This window comes from Montipora capricornis, chromosome 1 (assembly GCF_036669925.1).
Source record: "Montipora capricornis isolate CH-2021 chromosome 1, ASM3666992v2, whole genome shotgun sequence".
Classification (NCBI taxonomy): Eukaryota; Metazoa; Cnidaria; class Anthozoa; order Scleractinia; family Acroporidae; genus Montipora; species Montipora capricornis.
In genome coordinates, this window is record NC_090883.1 from 2013628 (window position 1) to 2038627 (window position 25000).

The 25000-nt window shown below is 38.6% G+C and overlaps 1 protein-coding gene across 2 annotated transcripts in view; it reads left to right on the forward strand.

Annotated features, from left to right (window-relative positions):
• Positions 1–25000, forward strand: part of LOC138054808 (dolichyl-diphosphooligosaccharide--protein glycosyltransferase subunit STT3B-like) — a 36023-nt gene that overhangs the window by 1001 nt on the left and 10022 nt on the right. The window contains exons 1-16 of one of the 2 annotated variants that reach the window (XM_068901698.1): positions 3376–4165; positions 6579–6687; positions 8279–8388; positions 9000–9088; positions 10706–10794; positions 12504–12569; positions 15326–15425; positions 17084–17182; positions 17431–17577; positions 18164–18212; positions 18943–19097; positions 19791–20023; positions 20142–20356; positions 22117–22188; positions 23214–23313; positions 24841–25000. The exon at positions 24841–25000 is cut by the window's right edge and continues 14 nt beyond it. In XM_068901698.1, the coding sequence (XP_068757799.1) occupies positions 8294–8388; positions 9000–9088; positions 10706–10794; positions 12504–12569; positions 15326–15425; positions 17084–17182; positions 17431–17577; positions 18164–18212; positions 18943–19097; positions 19791–20023; positions 20142–20356; positions 22117–22188; positions 23214–23313; positions 24841–25000 (1669 nt within the window). In that variant the 5' untranslated portion in view covers positions 3376–4165; positions 6579–6687; positions 8279–8293. Of the gene's footprint in view, positions 1–3375; positions 4166–6578; positions 6688–8278; positions 8389–8999; positions 9089–10705; positions 10795–12503; positions 12570–15325; positions 15426–17083; positions 17183–17430; positions 17578–18163; positions 18213–18942; positions 19098–19790; positions 20024–20141; positions 20357–22116; positions 22189–23213; positions 23314–24840 lie in introns of those variants that run through there. The other variant, XM_068901258.1, reaches the window with a different exon arrangement.

The window sequence follows — 25000 nt, forward strand, 5'->3', positions numbered from 1 at the left end:
TGGGTGAAATTTTTTTGATATGTGCAGGGGAGTTTCTGTGTGCGGCATACTGAAATTCACAGCACACTTTCAAAGTTGTTTAGAGCTTGTTTTTGTTCAATAGACCAGCTGCCAGACTCTTAACTGTTTTAAGATGTCTCAAACCACTTTTCAACAACTGTAAGACACTGTCTTATTCGAAGGAGCAACTCCACACGTTTTTCATGTAGTGGCAATGTTCTGGTACGAACTGAAACACTAATTTTGAATTATTGCATGATAAGATGCTCTCGTTATCATGAGGTACATGTAGTACTTCCTCCTAGCAAAAAGAAAGCCGTCTAAAAACACCCTGTGTTTTGTCTTTAAGTCTTCAGTTTGAAGAATGTAAGTGAATGTTACAGTGTTGATTTCAAGTGCACATAAATGGCAGGGTTTTTGCAGTTATCCACAGGATAAACTCCTCACTGTTCACTATTCAGGGTTCGTGCTTCTCCTTGAAGTCCTTGAAAAGCCCTGGAAATTAACCCATTGACTCCTGGGGGTTCCCCATTGACGAGTAAAATTGTCTGGCATGAGACAGAGTAAAATACTAAGTCTGGCCAGTTTAGGCCGGTTTAGGGGTGAATGGGTTAATGTTTGGACCTCAAGGGCACTTGAAAAGTGCTTGAAAAAAAGGATTTGGTGAAAAACTGCTTGAAAACTCCTTGTATAAACTACAGTGTATGTCGTTTTGCTTGGGTGAAAATTGTTGAAAATTGTTGAGAATGGATCATGCTATGTTAAAGAGACATTTTCAAAACTTTAGCCCAAATTTGGCTATTGGGATATTAAAGATTAAATGCAAAAATTGCTTTGTGCATGCACTTACTCACAAGATGTGGAAAATAATATCAAAGTAAGCTTTTTCAGCAAAGAAAACACAGAAACTTGATGTATGGCATAGAAATCTTCTAACAAACATCCCTTGACAGGGCTCAAAGTTTATTTTTGGCTTTGGGAGCACTTGTGCTATCAAGTGTATATTTCTAGGCGCACTGCCAAAATTTTAGGCACACAGCAGAAAATGTTAGGAGCACAGCTTAAAATACTGGGAGCACCTGTTACAACAGAAAAGCAGAACTTAACATTACGATTACATCATCTTCAGTTTTTTGTATTTTAGTTTAGTGCCGTGTTTGTTGTTATAACTAGTAAGGCTGGCTTACTTTTCGTTTGAGAAAGCGATAACATTCTGTCTTGTGGTTTTTAAATCAACTGGACTTCTCAGTTTCAATAACAAACTATTATTACATGCTATCATCATGTTTAAGTACATTCGAAATAACAGAACAGTTTGAACATCGTGTATTTTCCTTTTCAATGTACACTTGTAACCAAAGAAAATATACTTGAAAACCGTAATAGATACACAACTTCGTAATTGATAATTGTCGCGTACACTGTACTTCAATGATTCCATCAGGTTACCAAGGTCAGACTTTATGCTGTAGCAAATGGCAATTTAATTCTGCGCATTTGACATCGTTGTTGTAGGCCGCTATGTCCCGTGCATTCCTTTAGAGTGATTCCGCTGTTATTAAGTGAACCTGCACAACATGAAGCATGTTGTGAGGATTTGGTTGCTACGTAACCGCCGCACGTGCTTTCGACCCATGGCAGAGGTCTCTTTTCCTGTACTCGTCAGCCCAGTGAACACAAAAGAAAAGATACCCCTGCTAGCAGGGAAACATTGACTAAGCTTAGGATGAAGCGGATGAATGCATGGGGAAAGCTTTACAGTATCTGCAGTGCATAAAGACTTTCTCTGAATCCCACTCTAGCTGCTCGAATTTGTTTCACCCCGCTCTTTGAAATAGACGTCCTCTTTAGCTGTATCGCGGACTGATATACAGTGTAGTGATGCAGTATCATTCGAGGCAGATTTACTCACTTTTGTAGAATGTGAAGGCTGGCTTTTTATAAGAAAATTATTGAATACAAGACAATATAAGTGCGATGACTTAACTTTTGTAAACAATTTTCTTACCTTGAAGAAAAAGGCTCACATGGTTGACGCTCTTTTGACCTTCCACTATTACAAAGCTTTAACATGCACGGTAAGCATGTGCTTTATTTGTAGTTTTCATTTGCATGTGCCAGCAGAGTTTTAACGAAACAAAACTAAAGAGGATGGGATGGAGTAAACATCAATAGGAAAAATGGACCTTCACCGGTGTTGGGGGAATTTGTTGAGAAAACCGACGACAAATAAACACACCGAAGAAAGAAAAATAATGTAACTTTATTATTTAGGGCCAGGTTTTGTTATGTATATCTTTATATCTGTTGATTGATGTTTCTGTTTCATGACATACCACTCGAAATACGCAAGTATACAAATGTAGTCAGGTGAGAAAAAGCAGAGAGGTAATAGACCATATTCGTATTCTCGGTATTGGACTGGAACTAGCTTGCAATGGAGGCTAATGCGGGGGAATCTTTTCAAATGCAAATACTTTTTAATATATTCCCCCGCATTAGCCTCCATTGCAAGCTAGTTCCAGTCCAATACTGAGAATACGAATATGGTCTATTCAGTCGCACTGTACTTGAGCTTTTAAGGCGCATGAGTGCGATCACACATAATTTTTTTAGGCGCACAGCCAAAAATTTAGTTGCATGTGCGACCAAATGGTTGCTAACTTTGAGCCCTGCTTGACAATGCAATTTTTGGGGCCTGTTTCTCGAAAGTCCCGAGAACTTTTCGGGCCCGAAGAGCCAGTCGTCAAACTGCAATCTGCTTATTTTGAAAAGCTGATCCTTTAACATGTTTTTAATGTAAGAAAAACTAAGAGGATTTGTGAAGTTTGATGGCTTGGAACCTCGGCGTTGCGAAGATATAAAGGGAAATTGTGGCACCCGAAAAAGGCCCGAAAACTTTTGGGACTTTTGAGAAACAGGCCACTGGTTCTTGAAAACTCCTTGAACAATCATGGAATTTTTCTAAACACAATCCGGCACAAACGCTGTGGTTATTTGTTTCTTCTAAGTTGTAATGTATCTAACCAGAAACCCATAAGGGTTGAAACGTGTAACGGCCCCTTGTGTGCTGGGAACAAGCTTCTGAATCTTCAATTTGCTAAGTACCATATTTGGAACAACAAGAGCGAGGGGTTTCCAAATATGGTATTTAGCACTGAAACATTCAACCAATCAGTTCCTACTTAATATTCAGAAGCTGTGAACGCGCGTTACACGTTTCAACTCTTATGGGTTTCTGATCTAACTCCAAGGGGATGATCGACGCATGTGTGTGTGTCGATAATTACGTCACCACTTTCCGGGGTAATTTTCGCTCTTACCGTGAGGGAATGGTAACACTTTATGGTAGCTGCTTCATATATCCCTAATTACAGTGTCTTTCATGGCGAAAACTGACTGAAAACACGAATTTTATGATTTTGACAAAATTTTGCCTGCGTGTACTTGATAAAATCATAATATTCCTTTAAATAATGGTGTCAACACATGTTTATGAAGAAGTTTTCAAGCAAACTAAAGGCAAACTTGACTTGACTTTCGTCGATGAAGGCGAACTGCCTCTGACCTTCCTTCGTATTGCTGGTGCTGTTCGCGGAGATTCTGAAAACGAAGAGCCTTTTGTCGCCGATAGTAGTGCTTTGGAGGACTCTAGTGATAAAACTGAAGAAGAAGAGACAATGATGAGAGACGTGTGTACAAGAGACAATGATAATAATGAAGATATGGCAATGACCGACACCATTCGAATTTGCGTTGGTCTTGTTACATTTGAAAATTCAAGCTCCAGGAGGAATGTATTTTAATGAAGATGTACAGTACAATGTAGTCATCAATGTCGATGTGCCCGCCGATTATTTTATCTGTTCTTCACCGATCATGTTTACCAGATGATGGCTCCCTGATAGCTGATTGTGAGTGTACTGTTTTCCTGTGCCGCGGAGATGTATCCAGAGTGTGTCATTGCGTCTTGGGACGCACTCGTTTTCCTTTTAGACGCATAGAATATCGAACAAAGGGTCCAGTTGGACGCAGAAAAGAAATCGAATGTTTATGCAAATTACGAACGCCGGCAGGAAAAACAGGCGAACGGCGTATTTCACAAGGAAATTGAACATTCCCATTTCTCACAACGGAGAAATGATCAAGTTCCTGAAATTTCAAGGTAAGCTGTTCTTTTCGGATTTTTGTCGTCGAAGAATTTCATTTTGTCAAGTCAACCATTATGTCCAGCTTCGTTCAGTTTTGAATTCGCACATGTTCCGTGACATGATCTGAGCTGTTTTTTACGTGAGACAATCGGCGACACTTTCGATCTGCCGCCAGTGATAATAAAACATTTCAGTCGAAGTTCAGTTTGAATTTCAAGCATTAGTTCGCTTATCGTGAGTGAAATGACAGAGAATCCAAAGGCAAAGTATGTTAAATTTTTGTTTTGTGCGACCCTGTTGATATTAATTCCGGGCGCGCACCTGCATGTCATCGTCTCGGTTCTTGTTTTGCACGTAACTTGTCTGTTTTGCAAATTATGCAACTTTTCTTCGGAGTTAGTGTTAAAATTAACGTGTTAAACATGAAACGTGAATGTATTCAATCGCTTGATTATTAACATTGGCCACGGCGAAGTCACGGCCGCACTGGCCGACGATGAACTGTGTATCGATGGCTTACATTTCATTTTGTTAACTCTTTTGTTCCTAAATCACACCTCAAGTGTTGTTAAAATAAATGATGCTCTTTTACGGAAAATTGAGATTCAGTTCTGTTTTTTGTTGCTGTGGAGATCTAGATCATTTATCAACTGGAGCCAACGGTACCTACAGCATACGGATTCGATTCCTCGAGACGTTTTCAATGTGATCGATGGAGCTTTGACAGCCCATACATTTTGATCGATGAATCAACGAGCACAACAGTTTCAAAGAAATTAATCATTTTAAGCACATATTCGTTGGGAGGGATATGACTTTATTTTTTTGCAATTAGAAATCTGAAATGGTACTGCAGCAGCAATTAAGAGGCAATAGATCGCATATTAATTCTTGAATATTAATTAGCTGGACCCCAAAATTTTGCAATGGACCCCCAGATTTTTCAAAAAGGGGTCCAGAGGACCCCCAAATTTGAAAACCATGATTTATTTTTATTCTGACAGAATAAAAATAAATCAGAGTGTGGTGAGGTTTTTCATTCAGTGTTCATTTACTGAATACCTTATTTACTCAAACATATATTCCATGTTAAATTTAAGCTGTTCCTCTGGGCTAACAGTTTGGCAATGCAAAATGTGATAATTTTTTTCCTTTCTCGTAATTGTCAAGATTTTTCGTATTTTTTCTTTAGCTTGTTAAAATTATGCCTCTGTATTAAATATGATAATTATTGTGAAATCTCTTCTCTCAGAAAATGTATAGGTTATAGGCCTGGTTTTCATTTAATGGAATGAAGTGGTGGCTGTAAACTACGGTGGCCCACAAGGGCAAAACACAACTCAATATTGAGCTGGATACACAACAATCTTTCGTGATACAAAACAATTTTTCACTAAACACAACAATCCAAATTTTTGTTTTGCATCGTGAAACGCTGTTCTGTTCTACGTAACTATTTTGTATCACAAAAGATTGTTGTGTTTCGTGAAAAATTGTTTTGTATCGCGAAAGATTGCTGTGTACCGAGAAAAATTGTTTTGTGTCTTGAAAGATTGTTGTGTACTGTGAAAAATTGTTCTGTATCGCAAAAGGTTGTTGTGTACTGAGAAAAACTGTTTTTGGTCTTGAAAGATTGTTGTGTACTGTGAAAATTTTTTCTGTATCGCGAAAGGATGTTGTGTACCGTGAAAAATTGTTTTGTATCATGAAAGATTGTTGTGTATCCAGCTCAATATTGAGTTGTGTATTGCCCTTGTGGGCCACCGTAGTAAACCATTTGTCGTCTGGAAAACGCTCTCCCCCCTCAGTCCCCTAGGGGTTAAGAAACTTCTATTTAAGTGTTTTGATGTTGCAAGTTAGATTATTTTCTGATACATGTACATGTATGTAAAAGACTTTTGAATTTCCATAAAAATTAATTAAAACTGCTGACATGAAGTGAATTTAGAATTATTTTGCATGGCATTTGAGGTAGGAATTTAAGCAGCAGCAGCAGCAAAGGAGCCTTGTCAAAAATTATTATCCAGTCTTAATTGGGACTCAACCTGCTGTACATGTACATGTATTGATGATGAATGGTCTGCATACATACGACTTAGGAAATCCCATTGGCTCACCGATGGCTGGCAAACCTGACAACCCAGCCATGAGCCCCCACGCCCCCGAGAAGAATGGGCACCCGTCACACTGATACACAGTGGAAAGAAGAGGGTGGGGAAGGAGGGAGGGAACAAAAACCGCTAAACGCTCCACACACAATGCTCTTGCTTCCCGCCACACTGATAAATAAGCGATACAGCCCAAAGCACGAGGTATTCCACGCATGCGCAAGTATAGTAAAACCACTGACCAATAGGCTGCAATCGCTCCTAGTTGTTTACTTGGTTAAACTTTGTTTAACCTCATTTTTTTTTTTTTGCTATCCAGGTTTAACTACCGTTCAACTCACCACCTTGTGTCACATGGCTACTATAATTTTTTGAATTGGTTTGATGAGAGAGCTTGGTATCCACTGGGTAGGATTGTGGGAGGAACTGTAAGTGGAAAAATTTCTTGTAATGGCTGATCAGTTGTTATAGCTACTGTATCTTTTTTTTTTTTGGGAAGGTAGAGATGGGTGTGTGCATAACGCACATACATTGTAGCAAGTGTTTGCCAATGAATGAGCAGCTCCAGAAGAGGATTTTTGTTTGCAAGTAACTGCAAGCAACACAAGGGAAGTTACATGTACAAATCTGTACAAACTAACTTGTACATGTCAGACATTCCCACCCCTTTTGAAGGAAAATAAGGAGTGTTTTTTAGCGCCAAAGGCGCTTACACTAGCCGCTAAGACGCGAGCCTGTAGGGGGGTGTGGGGGTATCCCTAAATGTTTGGGGTACAGTATTTCAGCAGAAAGTAAAAGTTAATGCTTTCTTGGAATTTCAGTTTGGAAGGGAATAACAATTTTTTATTATTGTTTTGATTAGTGATTTGTCTGTATATTTTTATGTACTTGTGTGTCCACCAGAACTACGGGAGTAAGAGGAACAAAATTAATTTAATTTGGGTTTTAGAAATTCAATGTGAAAACCTTTTTATCCGATAATTGTTAACATGTGAAAAGACTGGTGTAGGCTTAAAACATAATCGTCTCGTTTTTCTTCTTTTTTATATTAAACAAACTTTTTCAAATGGTTTAAATCTTTTGCATTGTCCTTAGCCATTAGCGGCCAAAACATGGTGGCCTGCTATTTGATTGACACAAGTAAAACTGGTCAAAAAAAATCTTATCAGTTAGATGAAAATACAAACAACGTGCATTTGTGGAACGTTACCCTTATTGATTCCACAGTACATAATTTGCAGTGTTATAATTTAAATAAATCCAATCGAAGTGCGTGAATATGGAAGGGAGTGTTTACATTCTCGGCGTAGCGTTACTAAGTCAGATGACGTGAAACGCAAGTTGCAAATAAAAACAAATCAAAATGAAACTTACATGTAGCCATTATGCATTACGACCATGAAAATTATATGAAAAGGCCTCCTTTGCATTCGGCTTTCTTGAGTGAAAATTTTTTTTAAATTTCGCATCGCAACAGAAGACCCCGGTCAGCCTGTCAGATCAGACTGATCATTTGCCAGCGAAAACCTCAAATTTACCGGACAAATGTCTGATGACCGGCGCTTATTTGCAGGCTTGTTAGTGGACAACTTCTGGTCAAAAGTTCCTGCTTGTGTCACAGACTCTGGAGGGTCATGGAGAACTATGCATGTGCAGGGTCATTGGGTTCGATTATGGTTGTGCAAAGTTTCCAATTCCATTGTGACTACTGGTTGTATTAAATTTGTCCTGAGAGGTCTTTCACATTTATTCAACTTTACCATGCTTACTACATGTATAGCCAACAGTTCATCTCCTGCCAGTTGAAGTTCTTTACCATTTGTATCGAGGAGAGCTATAATGTAAACTACTGGTCAACAAGAGATACATGTAAATTTATCTTACGTGTACGGGTATCTTCTTAAATTAAGATGTTATTGTTATTATTTTTTACTACTGTCAAGACTGTAGAAGCCCAAATAAGATGCACTTTGTTTGAGCCATTCAGATTGTTTTAAATTGAAGTCCTTTATTTTTCAGGTTTACCCAGGGTTGATGCTGACTTCAGCTTCACTGCATTGGATTCTAAATACACTGCATATCACTGTGCACATTAGAGATGTTTGTGTCTTCCTTGCGCCCACTTTTAGGTAAGCAGACTTTGGGCCTTTAGAACCTTGAACTACATGTACGCGTATCTTGCTTCAAATGTCATTTGCAAGAATGAAGTGTGAAAGACATGCAAGTACCTCTTTAAATCACCGACCAGTTGGCTCAGATTTGTTGAGCATGGGACTACTGTTGGGAGGTCGCAGGAACAGGGTCTTTAAATAAGGCCACAACACCAGGAACTTCGTACCCTACTCTTCTCTAATACACGTGGTGTGTCCATTAGGTTCTTTAGCGTCCCACAGGGAACTTAAGGCGCTTTCCATTTTACAGAACTGGCTGGCCAGACCGGGCATTTGGAAGGACTAACTCTACAACACCTTCAATTTAACAGTCATCCACGACGATATATGCTCCTCCAGAAGAATGCGAGGGATTAGCGTGCCAGTGTTTCTTCAAATTTTCTTTGCAAAATGACAGGTCTGGCCGGCCAGTTCTCACAAAAGGAAAGTGCCCTTAGTCCTTATCCGAAAAAGACAAAGTAACACAATTTCCCAACCTTATTTATTTCCAAGAACCTTCAGCTCATGTTTATTGTTTTATGTTGCTCTTAAATAATTGTGTATTGATTGATTTTTAATTGTTCATTTAGTGGTCTTACATCCATTGCCACATACTTGCTCACCAAAGAACTGTGGAATGATAGAGCTGGTCTATTTGCAGCTTGTTTTATAGCCATTGGTAAGTCCTAAGATTTGTTTGAATAACATAAAACTTGCCACTTTAGAGGAGTGATCTCACAGTCTGCTGTTCTTCTTGGTCTTAAGTCCTGTCCCAGCAACTTCCTGTGGCTTAGAGACACAATACCGTAAACGTCTATGTATAAGCCACACCTTTTTTCTCAAAATTCAAATAAAAAATTGGGGGTGCAGCTTATCTACAGAAACATCTGAGGTTGGAGTTTTCTGAGGCCTAATTAATATACATAAATACTTCTCAAGATGAGACTGAATAAACATACAATATAACAAACTGAAAGCACGTTATTGTTGATCATTGCCTTTTTCATGAGCAGTGGCTCCTAAAGGGCTCCTAAAGGAGCTGTTTGTACCTTGAAGCGTTCATTTGCGATTCTTATTCTCCAAGAGTTCTTTCAAGTGATTAATTTTCATTTTACTCGAACAACTGAACACCAACATACAAGCAATCTCCATTCCTCCACAAAACTGTTTGCTATGGTCACTTCAACACATATCTTTCCGCCACATGTGAGAAAATACCCAGATATTCGCAAGTACATTCACTCGCTAGGCAAATGGCTGACTGTTTCATTGTGATGCCCAGACTCCTCTCCACATTTCAAAGCTTGGCTACTAAGCACTTGTGCGTATCATTTCAGTCGCCTTCGAATGTTCTTCAAAAACATAATCACATGGAGAGAGCATCTTAGGTTTTTTATTGTAAACTCACAAGATAAAGGTACGACAAATGAAATTTTGCGATCTAAAGACTTAATAGATGTGAAAGCTCATAGCAACCACCATGTCAGTGTATTGAAACTGTATTTGTTTGTCCTTGTTTGTTTACGAATAGAACTTAATTGGAACTTCAAAGTTTGTTGTCTCCATTCTTATTTCCAAATTTGAGCTTCCAAATTGTAGGTGCGGCTTATCTATGAGTTTGGCTTATACATGTACATGGACTTTTACGGTACTTTCTGCAGCACAGGTGCAGTTCTGAGGTCAGGTAGACCTTACTTCCTATGCCAGGCCCTGGCATTCTTTGAGGTGGTTCCGAGTGTGCCAATCACTGTCACTTTCAAGGCTCCATGCATTTGTGAACTTATCGTCGTCATCATCATCATCATCATTAATAATTTTTGAAAACATGCATTGTGTACGATACATTGTATAATTTATGATAGAGATGGTCTATTTGCAGCTTGTTTTATAGCCATTGGTAAGTCCTAAGATTCGTTTGAACAACTTGTAAAACTTGCCACTTTAGAGGAGTGATCTCACAGTCTGCTGTTCTTCTTGGTCTTAAGTCCTGTCCCAGCAACTTCCTGTGGCTTAGAGACACAATACTGTAAACATCCATGTATAAGCCACACCTTTTTTCTCAAAATTCAAATAAAAAATTGGGGGTGCAGCTTATCTACAGAAACATCTGAGGTTGGAGTTTTCTGAGGCCTAATTAATAGTCAAATACTTCTCAAGATGAGACTGAATAAACATATAACAAACTGAAAGCGCGTTATTGTGTGTGTACATCTGAGCAAAGTTAAAATCTGTTTTGTTTATTCCCAGCTAATATTTTTATCAATATCATTCTGTTTTTATTTGGTCACTTTTTCAGTTCCTGGTTACATATCACGTTCAGTGGCAGGTTCATATGACAATGAGGGAATTGCCATCTTTGCTTTGCAGTTTACTTACTTCCTTTGGGTAGGCACACTATAATTCAGAAATTAATGATATTATTGTTATTGTTGTCATATAGACATGTGTATGTTTGCTCTCACTGCACTTAGTTCCTTCCTTTCTTGAAATTCCCGAAAACTCTTTGGGCGTGAAGGACATCTTACATGTAAGTTCACAGGTGACCCAGTAGTCTTAGAAACACAAGGACTAATTGTACTTGATATGATGTCTTGAAGATCTCAGGACTTTAATCACCCATTGAAAAACCATGTCCCGTTAAAAGACGATGCTTGGCTTGTTGTGATAAAAATTTAATATTCACGGTACAAAAAGGGTGTTTTGTGCCATCGCTCTTTCTGTTAAGTGTTTTCACATGGATTTCAGTTATCAAAAGTGCAACCAAAAGACACGAAAAAAAAAAAACCGAAAAGCAGTGCAATTTATATCAGAAAAGCCAATGTCGGGTGGCTTTCATTTGAAGACAATTTTATTACTCATTTTAAATGAAGCTTTACATAACCTTTTGTTCATGTTGTCTCTTTAATGGTTGTTTGGCGATACGAATTTATCCTCAAGTGCTGATAGTATGCGCTCACTCAAGAGAGATACTATCAGCATGAGAAGATAAAATTTGTATCCCCAAGCGGCCATTTAATGTTCTGTTAATTACATAGAATGATACATTGTATTGATGAAATGTCCAGATTAAAAACAACTAATTTTATTCATTTTCCAAATGGTGAAAAAGTGGTGACCAACGTCTAAAACATTCGTGTTGTGTAGCATGAAACAAGATATGAAAGTAACTGTTATGAAATACAAATCATGATAATTTCAAATTGTGCAATAAGAATGTTGATGTAATAGAGAAGAATAAATAAATTTTAAAGGGGGAGCTCACGTTCTATTGGCAAATTGTGTTAGTTACCATGACGACACCTACAGGTATATCCTTGCATGTGAAAGATGAAAGTGATACATGTGTTCACTGGGTGTGGTGAGGATATGATTTTTTTTCATAAGAAGGAAAATCTTAGTATTTTGAACATTAGTATCTATATAATACATGTAAATGCAGGGAATTCAACATTACATAAGTTTGTCTTTGACAAGATATGAGCAAAGTAGGCCTTAATCACAGGGATGACAGACATGAAAACAGACAGATGACAGACAGATTGAAAACTTTTGTTTTTGTGCACCGAAGCTCATTCCCAAACATTTCAACTTGAGGCTCGGGCTACGAAATCTATTGTCTATGGCCAATATGGCCGCCGCGCGAACGAGGCCCATTGCATTCTGTATCATGTAGAGAAGAAATTTATAACGGTTACGTGACCCTTTCAGTACTGAAGGGACCTCATTGCCATTGACAAGTAAAATCATGTGGCATTAGATAGAGGCTATAATTGTCACTCTTAACAATAAGGTAAGGGTAGAGGTTACCGAATATTTTTAGATCGGAGTAAATGCAGTTGTATATTCATACTTGAGGAGCAGCATTTTTGGGGTTGGGGGGTGGGGGGGGCACTCTGCGACGTTCATGATTGTCTGTATTCTGAGTGATGTTGAAGTTGGGGAGAAGAGCAAGGAGACACTTCGTTGACAAGTAAAATTTCTACAGAGAGTATAATCTATACAATCTATACATGTAAGTGTCACTGTACATGTAGAAGGGAGTGGGTTAGTGGTATGGCAGGTGTCATTGAGTTATTTCTTTCAATCAATTGCAGGTAAAGTCTGTGAAAACAGGCTCGGTTTTCTGGGCAGCATGCACCAGTCTGTCCTACTTTTATATGGTAGGTATTATTGCGTTCCGACGACAATAGGAGAATGCAATTTCTAATAATTATTGGGTATCCTGTGCATAGGGGGAGCCTTACTGTAGCAAGTTTCCATTTTTTGTTCGTCTTCTTTTTCAGCGCCATCACGAATGACATCATACGTACATTGATATGTCATGTGTGCAAATTGTTTGTGAGGTGTCAACATGCTGAATTTTGGCAAGGGACATTTTCTCAGTACTAATTTTTCAGATAATTTAATAGACAAAATTCATATTTTGATAGGTTTTATTATGCCCCAAGTTGGAAAAATACCCAGCGCTCTAATTTGCATACGAATAGATATGCCTTGTTCTTCAAACGATGCCACTTTAAGCAGGCAATAGTGGTGAGGTGTTCTGAAGTCATTCCTGTGACAATGTTACTTGATTCCTATATCATAATTTCATTGTTGATTCATTCCTCATGGGAAAATTAGAACCCAGAAATGACCAGCTCCCAATGTCAGTGGCTTCATAGCTCAGTTGGTTAGAGCGTCGCACTGGTACGTGAGGTCATAGGTTCAAACCCCATTGAAGTCCTGAATTTTTCAGGCTTTTTTACACAATTGCAAAAATTGCTATCATAACTGCAAGGATCATAGCTTCACTTGATTCCTTTTATTTTCTTTCTTGGTTTAGTATTTTACTGGTAACCACATGTCCTTTCAGGGGGCTATTTATGTTGCATCGTTTGCACAGAAACGATGAAGAGTTTTTTTGACCACAACTTTTTCTTCTTAAATCAAACAGATCGCACTTACTTTTGATTCTAGCCAAGGGTAGAGCATTTCAATGCTGTCATATAATGTTAATTAATGTTAGTTTTGTGGTGATTATCCTTTCTTAGTGTTACAATATTGTACAGTACTGTAAGTCTCCAGGGACTAACTTGCTAAACCTTATACATTACTACTTCCAAGAGGCCCCAAGTAACAAATACCTGTAAGGAAAAGCGTTAAATCATAGCAAAATATAAAATGTTCCATGCATGTGCAGAAACATTGCAACCTGTAGGGAAAAAGGTCACAATGGAATTATCTTTTTCTATGACAAGCAAACGAGTGTTTGGGTAATTATTATTCAAATACTTTTTTGCTTGTTATAGTTAAAGAGATTGAAAGTTCCATTCTCTTGCTCTAGTATGAGCTATTATCGTAAGCTGTATCTATTTAGTTTTTTAAAATAATTAGGATAGTACGCGCACTTTCATTGGTCAATAGCTGTGTTTAGATGAGAGTATGGAACACGGCTGTGACAGGCACGTGTTTTGATTGCCGGTAGGAAATATGAACGTGTGTCAAGAAAATCTGTTTCTTTCAAGAATTTTCCTTCATTTGTTTCCTTCATTTGTCGAATTATCTTTGAGACATATCTTATAAAAGCAAATAGAGGACTTCTTTTCTGTGTTTCCATAGCCTCATCTACACACGAGGGGGAGTTGGGAGAATTCCAGACAGGTATGCAAACCCGAGACACAGTCAAGGGTTTGCATGTAACTGTCTATTGCTTAAGGTTACTGCTAACCTTTTGGGGTGCCTTCCGGGAAATCTTTCATAAGCACGTTATTTTCGGTAAAACTCCAGCAAACTACATACTACCTAAAAGCTACATGTAATAAAATGAAGAATCCGAATATATGAACAGTTTGGTTTATTATGGCTTTCTTTAGCGAGCAAATCTTCAAACTCAAAACCATACATGTTCACTTTCAATTGCTGAATTACCCGCCTTCACATTATCACGCCCAACCAAACAAATGGTACTATATCAATCATCACTTTATAGGCTACCAAGGTGTGTCGGGCTTTTAGGGTTTTCCTATTGGTTTCGGAGAAAATGAACTTTGAAGTTGACCAATAGAAAAATTTCCGTTTCGCGACACGCAGAGACGTGTCAAAGTAAAAATATTTTGAATTTTTTAAAAGCCCGGGACACTTTCGTGCACCAATATCCGACAATCATTTTGCCCAAATTTCGTAAAAATTCGACAAATCTACATACCCTATAAATTCATTAGAAGAGGAGCTATTCCTGAAAAAATTTACCCCGAGTTTTCGGGCTGAAAATTTTTTACACATTTTCACGCCTTGTCAATGCGGGTCTGAATGCGGTCATGCCGCTATGATTCCGCTGACCAATGAAAATCGAGGTAATAAAGCCCCCTAGAGAAGCATTCATTGCTGCATCATTAGCCATAGATTATTTATACCTGATTGCAGACTTAGCCGTTGTTGCAAGCAGCGAGCTGAGTTTTCTTTGTTTCCTCAATGGAATCTTTTTTTTTTTAGACCCAGCCTTTTTCATACTTTTTACCCAGGGAGAACTTGCCCATTTCAACTTTTCTCCTCGTTTCATGCATTTCATAGCCTAGTAAGGATGATATCGCCTCGCATATTCCTTTAACACAACTGCATTAACTACAAATAAATGGCAAACTCAACACGCAATAAAGTGAAGATATCCAGATGTATTCCCGCGTCAAACTGGGTGTTAACGAGTGTTGACATCTCATAACACTTTAGGGGATTAACATTTTAGTCACGAAAAACAAAGTTTGCAATAACTCCATAAGAAAAAAACATTTTCAAATAATTCTTTTTTACAAGAAAACAAATAATTATAATAAGCTATCTTATGATAGCTTTTTTACATTTTGCAAAATTTGAAACCGAAAAGGTTAGCAGTAACCTTAAATTGAAAATTAATGTCTTTTACCTCTCTCCATTACAGGTGTCAGCTTGGGGTGGCTACGTGTTTATCATTAATCTCATTCCTCTTCATGTATTCTTCCTTCTTCTCATGGGACGCTTCTCATTCAAAATTTATGTCGGTGGGTACAATGTTATACAAGCAAAATGCAGCACTTCTTGCACGCAACTGGAATGAATGCAAAGCTAAACCATTCTGCCTACTTATCATTATTCATTATTATAATCATGAATATTATCAGTAATTTTAATATTTTAAGTATGGGAACTGTGGCTGATTAGTATTATCAATAATGTTTTTTTCTATTGTTATGTAACCAGGCACACTTCAATAGATTGTTAACTACTCTCTTTCCAAGGTTTCAATACATCCCTGCGGGAACAATGATAAAAATCTTGGCATCTTTTTGCTGAGATATTGGGCTCAAAATTGTGGGTTCGGCTTATACACGAGACCATTGCTTTCAGAGGGAGTAAACTGGCTGCTATGGGGTCACAAATAACACTAAAAACCTTCAGTAAATATAGAATGAAAATATTCTTTGACCAATCACTTCAATACTGATCTCTTCACCATGTGCAAGAAAATTAATACCACACTATTTGGGAGAACTCACAAGGCAAATGGCAGACTATTCTGTTGACTTTCTTGCTTGCATGGCCTGTTTGTCAACACGTTTCTCTCTGATCGATGGCTTCCACATGTCTGTCAATTACAGTATTCTGTGGATTAATTCAGTTGTATTGCAATCCTCATTAGCATTTTATTACTTTGTGGTAATTACCAGTGCATGTAGAAGAATTGGAGGGAAGATGTTTGCTTTCTGCAATGATTTAACTTATGGTGTTGAGCTTTGATTACTTCAGTTACATACATCTTAGATTTTTCTTAGCCTTATATATGGTAGCAAGATGAGGTTATGTTTATTTTCATTTAAATTTAAGTTTGATACGAAATCATGGGATTAAATTGTGGTCAACTATACATTGTGATTCATCCGTAATGAACCACATTTCTTATTCCGGCATGAATTGTACTAATACTTGTGACATGGGTTTATCACAACGATCTTGTCTTGAAAAAGGGACAAAATCAGAGGGAGCTACAATTATTTATTATTAGCATTGTCATTACTATAATGATTATCAATATTAGTACACAAAGGACAATCATGTTCTTTTGGAAGGTAATTATAGGGGCAAGGTCACGCTATTTTAGGTAAATTCGTTTATTTTTGTTAATTAAACGTCAAATTGGCAGAGCAAGAGTTTTAATTTGCAAAATTACGGCCATGTAACAACTGCAAATGATTTCCCAGCTGTGTAAATGACATTTTGATATAGACTGATATAAATTTGAAAAAAGGTGGGCTGACATTTTTCAAATTTACCCAAATTCAATCCATTTCAATTCTCTCCAGTTTTGTCCATCCATGTCCCTTCTTGGCTACCGTGTGTTCTGTTAGAGTTCTTCTATAATTTTGAACAGTTATTTTGATATTTTATTTTTTTAATTCTATGACCATTCGATCAGTGCTGAAATTGCCTAAAATTGCGTGACCTAGCCCCTTTAACCAAGTCTGTCTTGCGCATACTCAATTTTTTTCATAAGAATTTATTATTGTCTTCTCCACTTCCATTAATCTGGTAATATACAGAGTACAGTTGTATCTTTGAATGTACAGTTTAGGACCTGTAAAGAGAATTAACTTTTGCTCAAAAAAAAAATCTTGCTTTTCCTCGTCTTTATGTACTGTTCTTCACTTTATTCATTTTGCAGCATATACAACTTTTTTCATCATGGGTCTCCTTATGTCTATGCAAGTTCCTTTTGTTGGCTTTCAACCAATCAGAACCAGTGAACACATGGCTGCGGCAGGTAATCTCCACTGTGGTCTCGAATGGTTCATAATATTTATGTTCCCTTCTAGTTCTTCCTCATTGCGCCATTGCATTATTATTATTATTTTTACTTCTTACAGTGTAACCTTGTCTTCATTTCCAGTTGCATACATTTTTGTTAAGTCTGTTGTCATTCATATTTCTCTAATTGCATGCAATTTTGTTGCAAATGGATTAAATAATATTTTTCATTTTATTTGACTTACTAATGATGGATACTTTTAGGTACATTTGCTCTCCTTCAAGCCTATGCATTTCTGGTTTACCTTAGAGGCAAAGTGTCTTGGTCTGATTTCAAGAACATCTTTGTCTTTGCTGTTGTTTCTGTTGCTGGTGTTGTGTTTATTGCTGTTGTTTTACTCACATATGCTGGTAAGTGTTTCGTTAAATATACTGTAAAATATTAATAATTCACTATAAATTTCAGACACTAAATCTGTACAGTAATTTTATTCAAGGATGTGAGACATTCAGGGCACACAAAATTTAGTCATTGCAAAAGGCTGTGTAAAATGTTATTACGGACAACGTTTTTTTGCTCAGCGGGTACTTTGGCAAGTTTCAGCCAAAGTTCTTCCACTGCAGGAAATAACTGTCAGCCATCGAACACTGTTTGACCAAAACTTGGCGTTATCCAAAAAATTTTCGATTTTGGGTGGGCAAGATGACCAAACAAGGAAAATATTTGCAGAGATTAAAATGAGTTTCAGAAACATTCAATCCCACACAATAATATTGTTTGAATTTCAAGCCAAAGTACGATGCATTTTGTTGTATTTTGACATAAAAGTAATCATGTGCCTGTAAAAGCCATTGCCTCGTAAGATTAACACTGGTAGATTTTACTCCAACACCATTTTGCTAATTAACGGGGCGTGGTTTATGGGCGAGAAGAGGTAATTAAATAGTTTGTCAGTATCTAAAGCAGCATTTTAATGTTTTCTCTTCTTTTCCGCAGGTTATGTTGCACCTTGGAGTGGAAGATTTTATTCGCTGTATGATACTGGGTAGGTAAAGCAAATAGAACCATTACAAATATGCCACTATCTAACAATACAGTCTTAGCAGTGGGCAAGACATGTGCCATATGAAACTAGTTACATGACTTAAGATCCCACAGGTCTCCTTTATGGTGTAGGTGATGTAATTTTAAAGTCCTGGCACCAGTTGTTCAAAAGATGGATAGCGCTATCTACCGGATAAATCACTATCCACTGGATAACTCAATTGGTTTGCTACTGTTTATCCGCCGGATAGCAATTTATTCGGTGGATAGCGTTATCCGCCTTTTGAAATACCGAGGCCTGGCCCCAGTTGTTCAAAAGATGGATAGCGTTATCTACCGGATAAATCACTATTTGGTTTCGCTGTTACTTATCCACTGGATAGCGATTTATCCGTTGGATAGCGCTATCCATCGTTTGAACAACTGAAGCCTGTGCTTACATCTACACAACCGAGCATAAGTAAAATCAAATCAAATCAAATCAAATCACTTTGAAAGCGTATCACATAAAATGTTGGTGTTTGATGAGAGGGATAAATCGAAGTATACATTGATGAACTCCTTGAAAAAAAGCAGAGTAGAGAACCAACAAACTCACTGCACTTGTGACGCTTATTCCAGGAATCAAACGCAAGACGAATTTATGATAGCCAAGAGCTCTTACCACAGCACCAACCCTCAGCTGTTCCCCTTGCTTTACCCATCAAAGATTGTTTGTTTTCATGTTTCAGTTACGCTAAGATTCACATCCCAATCATAGCATCTGTCTCTGAGCATCAGCCTACCACCTGGGTGTCGTTTTTCTTTGATCTTCACGTCTTGATCTGCACCTTTCCTGCTGGTCTATGGATGGTAGTGAAACAAATTAACGACGAGAGAGTGTTTGGTGAGGAAGACGATGATTTTTAATTGGAAAAAAAAAAGCCTTTTTTTGTAGCTGTGTCGCGATAGGTATATTTGCAACTAATTTTGTTATTAAATAACAAAATTTTGTGTCGCGTTAGACTGCGCAATTTCTGCTGCAAACCAACTCGTTATCGATGATTGTATGAAATCAAGGAAGTATTTTATAGCATTAGGAATTAAATGCACAGTGCAGACAGTGGTGGATTTCAGTGGTTCGCAACATTTTCACCTTTGTTTTGCCAATTTAAGTGGGTTTGTCACTGGAGTTTTAAGCGCTTTAAAGTCACTTCTCTGTGAAACGCATAGCAGGGCGCTTGAGCTCACTCGCATCGCATTCTTGACGACGCAAAGAGATCACATCAAAGGACTCAAACGACTTTTAGAAGGATTATACTTTTTGGTGCGATTTTTAGTGAAAGCAGTCAAGCCGTGCGTAAGAGACGGGCGAGGGACGGGCCTTCCTTTGCCGTTTCTCACGATTTGCGGGACAAAACGCGAGAGACTCAAAAGCACACGCCTTAAGTAACAGACGACAGATTGTAGCAGACAAGAGTTAGCGTTTTATGCATCTATCCGTATTAAATTTCTCAGTGGCAGTTTTTAGAAACGCCTTGTTTTAGCTTCAAAAAATTTGGCCCTTAAGAAATTGGGGTTAATTTTTTGTCTTTTGCAGTTGTGCTGTACGCTACAACAGCTGTGTACTTTGCTGGTGTGATGGTTCGTTTAATGCTGACTTTGACACCTGTGGTGTGCATCCTGGCGGCCATTGCGTTTTCCGTTACTCTGGACAACTACCTGCTAGACGATCGGCCATCCCAAAACAAGAAGGCCGCATCGGACGAAGCTGAAGTCGACGGCAACGTCGAAGAAAATGACAAGAAAAGAAGAAAGGATCTTTATGAAAAGGTACATGCTCAGATGTTGCACAATGGATGAAAAAAGGCTTGGCAAATTAGAGAATCAAAATGAATGATTATCTGTGATTGCAAGCAGTGGACGATGAGTTTCTTTGCTCCTTTCTTAGCCTGGCAAGAAGAAACCTCAGACCACTAAACAGATCAGTAAACAAGACGAGATGGAGAAAGAAGAAGATGGTGGAATGATTGGCGCCAACCTGAAAGGGATGGTGGTCATGTGTATTGTGATGATGTTGATGATGTTCGCAGTACATTGCACTTGGGTCACTAGCAATGCCTACTCCAGCCCTTCAGTTGTATTGGCCTCTACTAATTACGACGGGTAAGGAACTCTTCATCAAATGAAAAGTAGAAAGGTCATCGCAATTAGAATTAACATTCATCATGTTCATTCGTTAGTAAAAGAACCCACACTCAACTATTCGCAAAGAGTAGGGTATGTACATGTACTTCCCGGTGTTGTGGTCTGTTTTCTGTGGTGTGGTGTGTCATGGTTGGGAGAGTAAATGTTGGGACATATCAGCTGCACCAAGCTACTCTAAAATCCGAGGGTAAATTAAGATGTGATATCATGATTGATATGAGTTTATATATGAAATGTCATATACTCTTAAATAAAGACACTTTTCTTAATTCAGGAGCTCAGGCGTAAGTACCTTCGAGCGAAGGCCGGCAACCGGATGTAGACTTTTCCTTTTTTTGGAAAACGGTTTTGCTTAAAATTTCTCGCAAAGTTTCCCAGTTTTAAGAGACAGGGGAGACACCTTACGCGTTATCTTTTTCTTTTTCCTCGTATCTGTATTGTCTGACACTGAGAATTTTTATTCGTAGAAGTGATATTACCTTGGGAAAATGCTTCATTGTGGGCAGTAGTAGGAATAATTAGTGCCACGAACTGGGCCTAAAAAAATCGACGGTCGAAACAAGCCGAGTGGGGAACCGAGCGCTTACATCCTCTTTCCAGTCTCCCACCGCGAGCCAGGTTTTGCCTCGTTACCCAGCTGTTAAAGTAAAGTACCTGGGATTCGTTTCTCGAAGGCCACGAAACTTTTCGGGTGTGTTTCAGGCAATTTAAGACACGTTTTATCTTCAAAAGGAAACCTTGTTCAAGTCATGCAACTTTGCAATTGTTTGTCTTCTCTGGTGTTGAAAATAATAAGATGAAAAGATCAATTTTTCAAAATGAACAGATCTTAGTTTCACGAAGTGCTTTTCGAGCACGAAAAGCTTCCGGGAATTTTGAGAAAAAGGCCCATTCTCTCGGTCATGGGTAGGCTCGATTTCCGCCGCTCACTCGAGTTCGGGTATCCTCCCCGAGAAGAGACGGCTGGACGCGTGAGCGATAGATTGTGTCTGTGACGTAAATTCAAAATATAATTTATGCGAGTTAATAGTTTCGGGGAAATAGCATTAGACATCCCAAAAACACTGATTTTAAGAAAACAGACATTACATAACAATGCTTAAAACGTCTGTGCGAAGTTTCCAGATGATACGAGCTTGTGATCAATGTGAGTTTGAATTCAACCACCGAATCATGAACGAAATCTTCGGCTGCTTTAGCTCTCAGTCGACTTCATCGGCCCCCTCGTTTTGCCACCAATGAACTCAGCAGTAATTTCAATTGATCTTGAGCAATTTTACTTGCTCTTACATTAGCGAAGTATGAGGAGAAAATTGCAATAGCAATGAATTTGAAAGCCGTATTTTAACCTTTGCGCCAACTGGAAAATCAGTGAAGTTTGCGAACTCGGGCGATAGAAAACGACACAATTCCCATTCTCCAGCTTCTTGAACACTTTTCGTTGTCGCAATCTTGGATGTTTCCTACCTTAAAAGCAATGTAAACCTCGAACAGGCCGGGTCAAAGAATACCTTCGCAGCCAAAACATATAATTTATGCCAGACGGATTTGTGCAGGCGAGTTTCTGATTGGCGGAGATTAACAATGGCTCACCTCACGCGTCCAGCCGAGATTTCGGGAGTGAGCGCTGGCTCATTTCCCGAAACAGCGGCTGGTAATCGAGCCTAGGTCATGGGTGGTTTTTTTTTTTAACTTTTCGTTATACTTGTTGTTATTAGGAGTCGCAACATTTTAGATGATTTTAGAGAAGCATATTTTTGGCTAAGGCAAAACACTGATGACAATGCCAGGTGTGTATTTTTTCTGATTATATAGGCTTTATTATCTTATTATATTACACTTTATTAACTGTTAATGTCAAATCTTGCTTGTTTTTGGTGATATAAAGATATACATGGTAGCGTCAATGTTGAGAAAAGTAAAATGTGTCCTTGCTTTTATAAACAAGGAAATACTGTTAAGTTTGGTACGCACATCGCAAGCATCAGCAACACTAGACTAAGAGCATTCCTTCATTGTCTTTGCTTACAAGGGTAACACGAATAGGCAAATAAGGAGTCTATGACATGTGTGCCAATCAAAGTGTGATTTCTCAATTACATTGCACGTGCATTAAGTAATTTTTGAATCACCTGGGGGAAAAACGATCACTCAGACTAAGAGTACTAGTTTTTTCGCCTCATGTCACCTTGTCAGGGGTTTCTGGCTCGCGAAAGAGCCTTTCGCTTGCACAATTTCGTACGCCCTTATTTCTTGCGTCACACCAAACTGACTGACCACATTCCAACGCAATTGAAGCAGCCCATTTGTTTAAATACAAAATACCACCAGACAGAGCCACCGTGCACCAGTGGTTCAGTTGTTTGAGCATCGGGCTGTCATGCGGGAGGTCGCGGGTTCGAATCCCGTCCGGATCAACACTCGGGATCTTAAAATAATTGATGAGAAAGTGCTCCCTTTGAAATGACATCTGCAAATGGTTAGACTTTCAAGTCTTCTATAAACCGTAGCTCCCGTCTCAACTATCCGCATTTATGTTCACAAGTTTCCAGTGGGACGTTAAAAAAGCCACACACGATTCGAAAAGAGTAGGTGATGGAGTCCCCGGTGTTTTGGCTGTCCAGTTCTCTCCAGCAGAAGTAGGTCTAAAAAGGCTTACTGTGTATGAGGCCTCCTAAGCAGAAACAACCGTAAGTCAAAAAGGGACTTTGCCGAGTGCTTGAATATGTAGATGTACAATTCTTCTGCTTCTCTTGCTTGTCTTTATGTTTGTTTTGTAAATCTGAACTTGCCTTTTTTTCCTCTTCCTCTGCAGGGTTATGTCATGGTGGGATTATGGGTATCAGATAGCTGGAATGGCCAATAGAACGACTCTTGTAGACAATAACACGTGGAACAACAGTCATATTGCACTCGTACGAGAAAATTCTTAAATTAATAATAGGCCTTATGCATGATTGCAGCGTATGCTCAAAATTCGCCACCAAGCCTAGTTTGCACAAAATTATTCCCATCATCTGGACATGCAATACTGTTCGCACGTGGGGTTTCTTTACAAGTTTGCTCCTTTGGGTTTTAGCTCATGCTAAAATTGACAAGTTTGATTTTCGAATTTGAGGCTTTGTAGTGAAATTAGCTAGTCAGACGTCATCACGCATAAGGGCTATTGCGTTACTAAGTTAACTCTCACTCGTTTATTGGCAAATCCAGCAGTCGTTTGACCTTCTACAAAAGTTTGGTTTTGTTCAAGGAGTTTATAAAGGAAAATTAACTACCATAAGTAAGAATTGTGAGGTGACGTTTTGAGCTTAGCCGTTCGTCAGAGCGAAGGACTAGCCGAGGGAGAAGAGAAGGGCTAACGCTCGAAACGTTAGTCCACAAATCTTTCTTACGCAGAACCACATTTTCTTTAAAACCAGTCCCTTCATCTGACTTTCTACCGAGATTGTGTGAGGCATGGGGACTACTCCTTGTCTGACGTCACAAAATGCTTGGCAATGAAAAACTGGAATGCAAACCAGTTTATGACTTCTTAAGTTGTGCGTTTGCACTGGAACAAAAATGAAAGTTTAAATCTTTTCAGATGCAACTGAGATCGTTTTTCTGAGTTCCTTGTCTTGAAATAACTTTGGGGCACCTCCTGAAAATTACATGAGGGTAACTTCTCTTGTGGAATGAGCGCGTTTCAGCCTCGTTTCCAAGGTCTCCTTATCGACAAAGAGACCCTGGGAACGAGGTTGAGCGCGTAGTTTCAAAGAACATGCCATTTATTCCATAGAAAACTGGCAGAGTAAAGCAACATGGAAACCTTGATTTCGGAGCAAAGCTGAACGCTAATCGACAGTCGTAAGGTTTGAGCAAAAATTTAAAAAGGCTGACTTTCAATTACTGTGACAAAGACTTCCAAAAATGAAGTATTCAGAAACTTTTCCATTTGTTCCAGTGGATATCGGTATAAGTAATAGGTAATCTAGTCATCCGCGTTGGATTGCCGCAAAGTCTAAATCTTCTGGGCCCGGTTGTTCGAAAGCCGATTAACTTAATCCGGGATTAGCTAGAACATTTGTTTCATGTTTTCAACTTTTTGGTGAAAGTTTCTTTTGCTTATTTTTGTTTTCAAGATTTACTTCTTCTTGTGTAAAGTTTTGCCGAATATCAGCGTTGAACAGCCTGTGGGAGTAGAGAAATAAACTCCTTGGTTAATTTTATCGCTAATCGGCTTTTGAACAACCGAGCCCTGAACTTATGACAATTTGAAAGGCAGCTGTACGCCATGTAAGTTAAACAAAAAGGAAAATGTCAATACGAGAGACGGAAATAAGGGGTAACCTATGCAAATCCCACGGGAACCAAACTTTTCGTTCTTGTCCAAGCATCAGAAAATCAATAGGGTCTATCTTAGTGCAGTAATGCAGATCAGCTTTGCTTCTATCAATCACTAGGTTGGAAAAGCCATGTCATCCAACGAATCATCGGCCTATAAGATCATGAAGATGCTTGACGTGGACTATGTCCTGGTGATATTCGGAGGCGTGATTGGTTACTCTGGTGATGACATCAATAAGTTCCTGTGGATGGTCAGGATTGCTGAGGGCGAACATC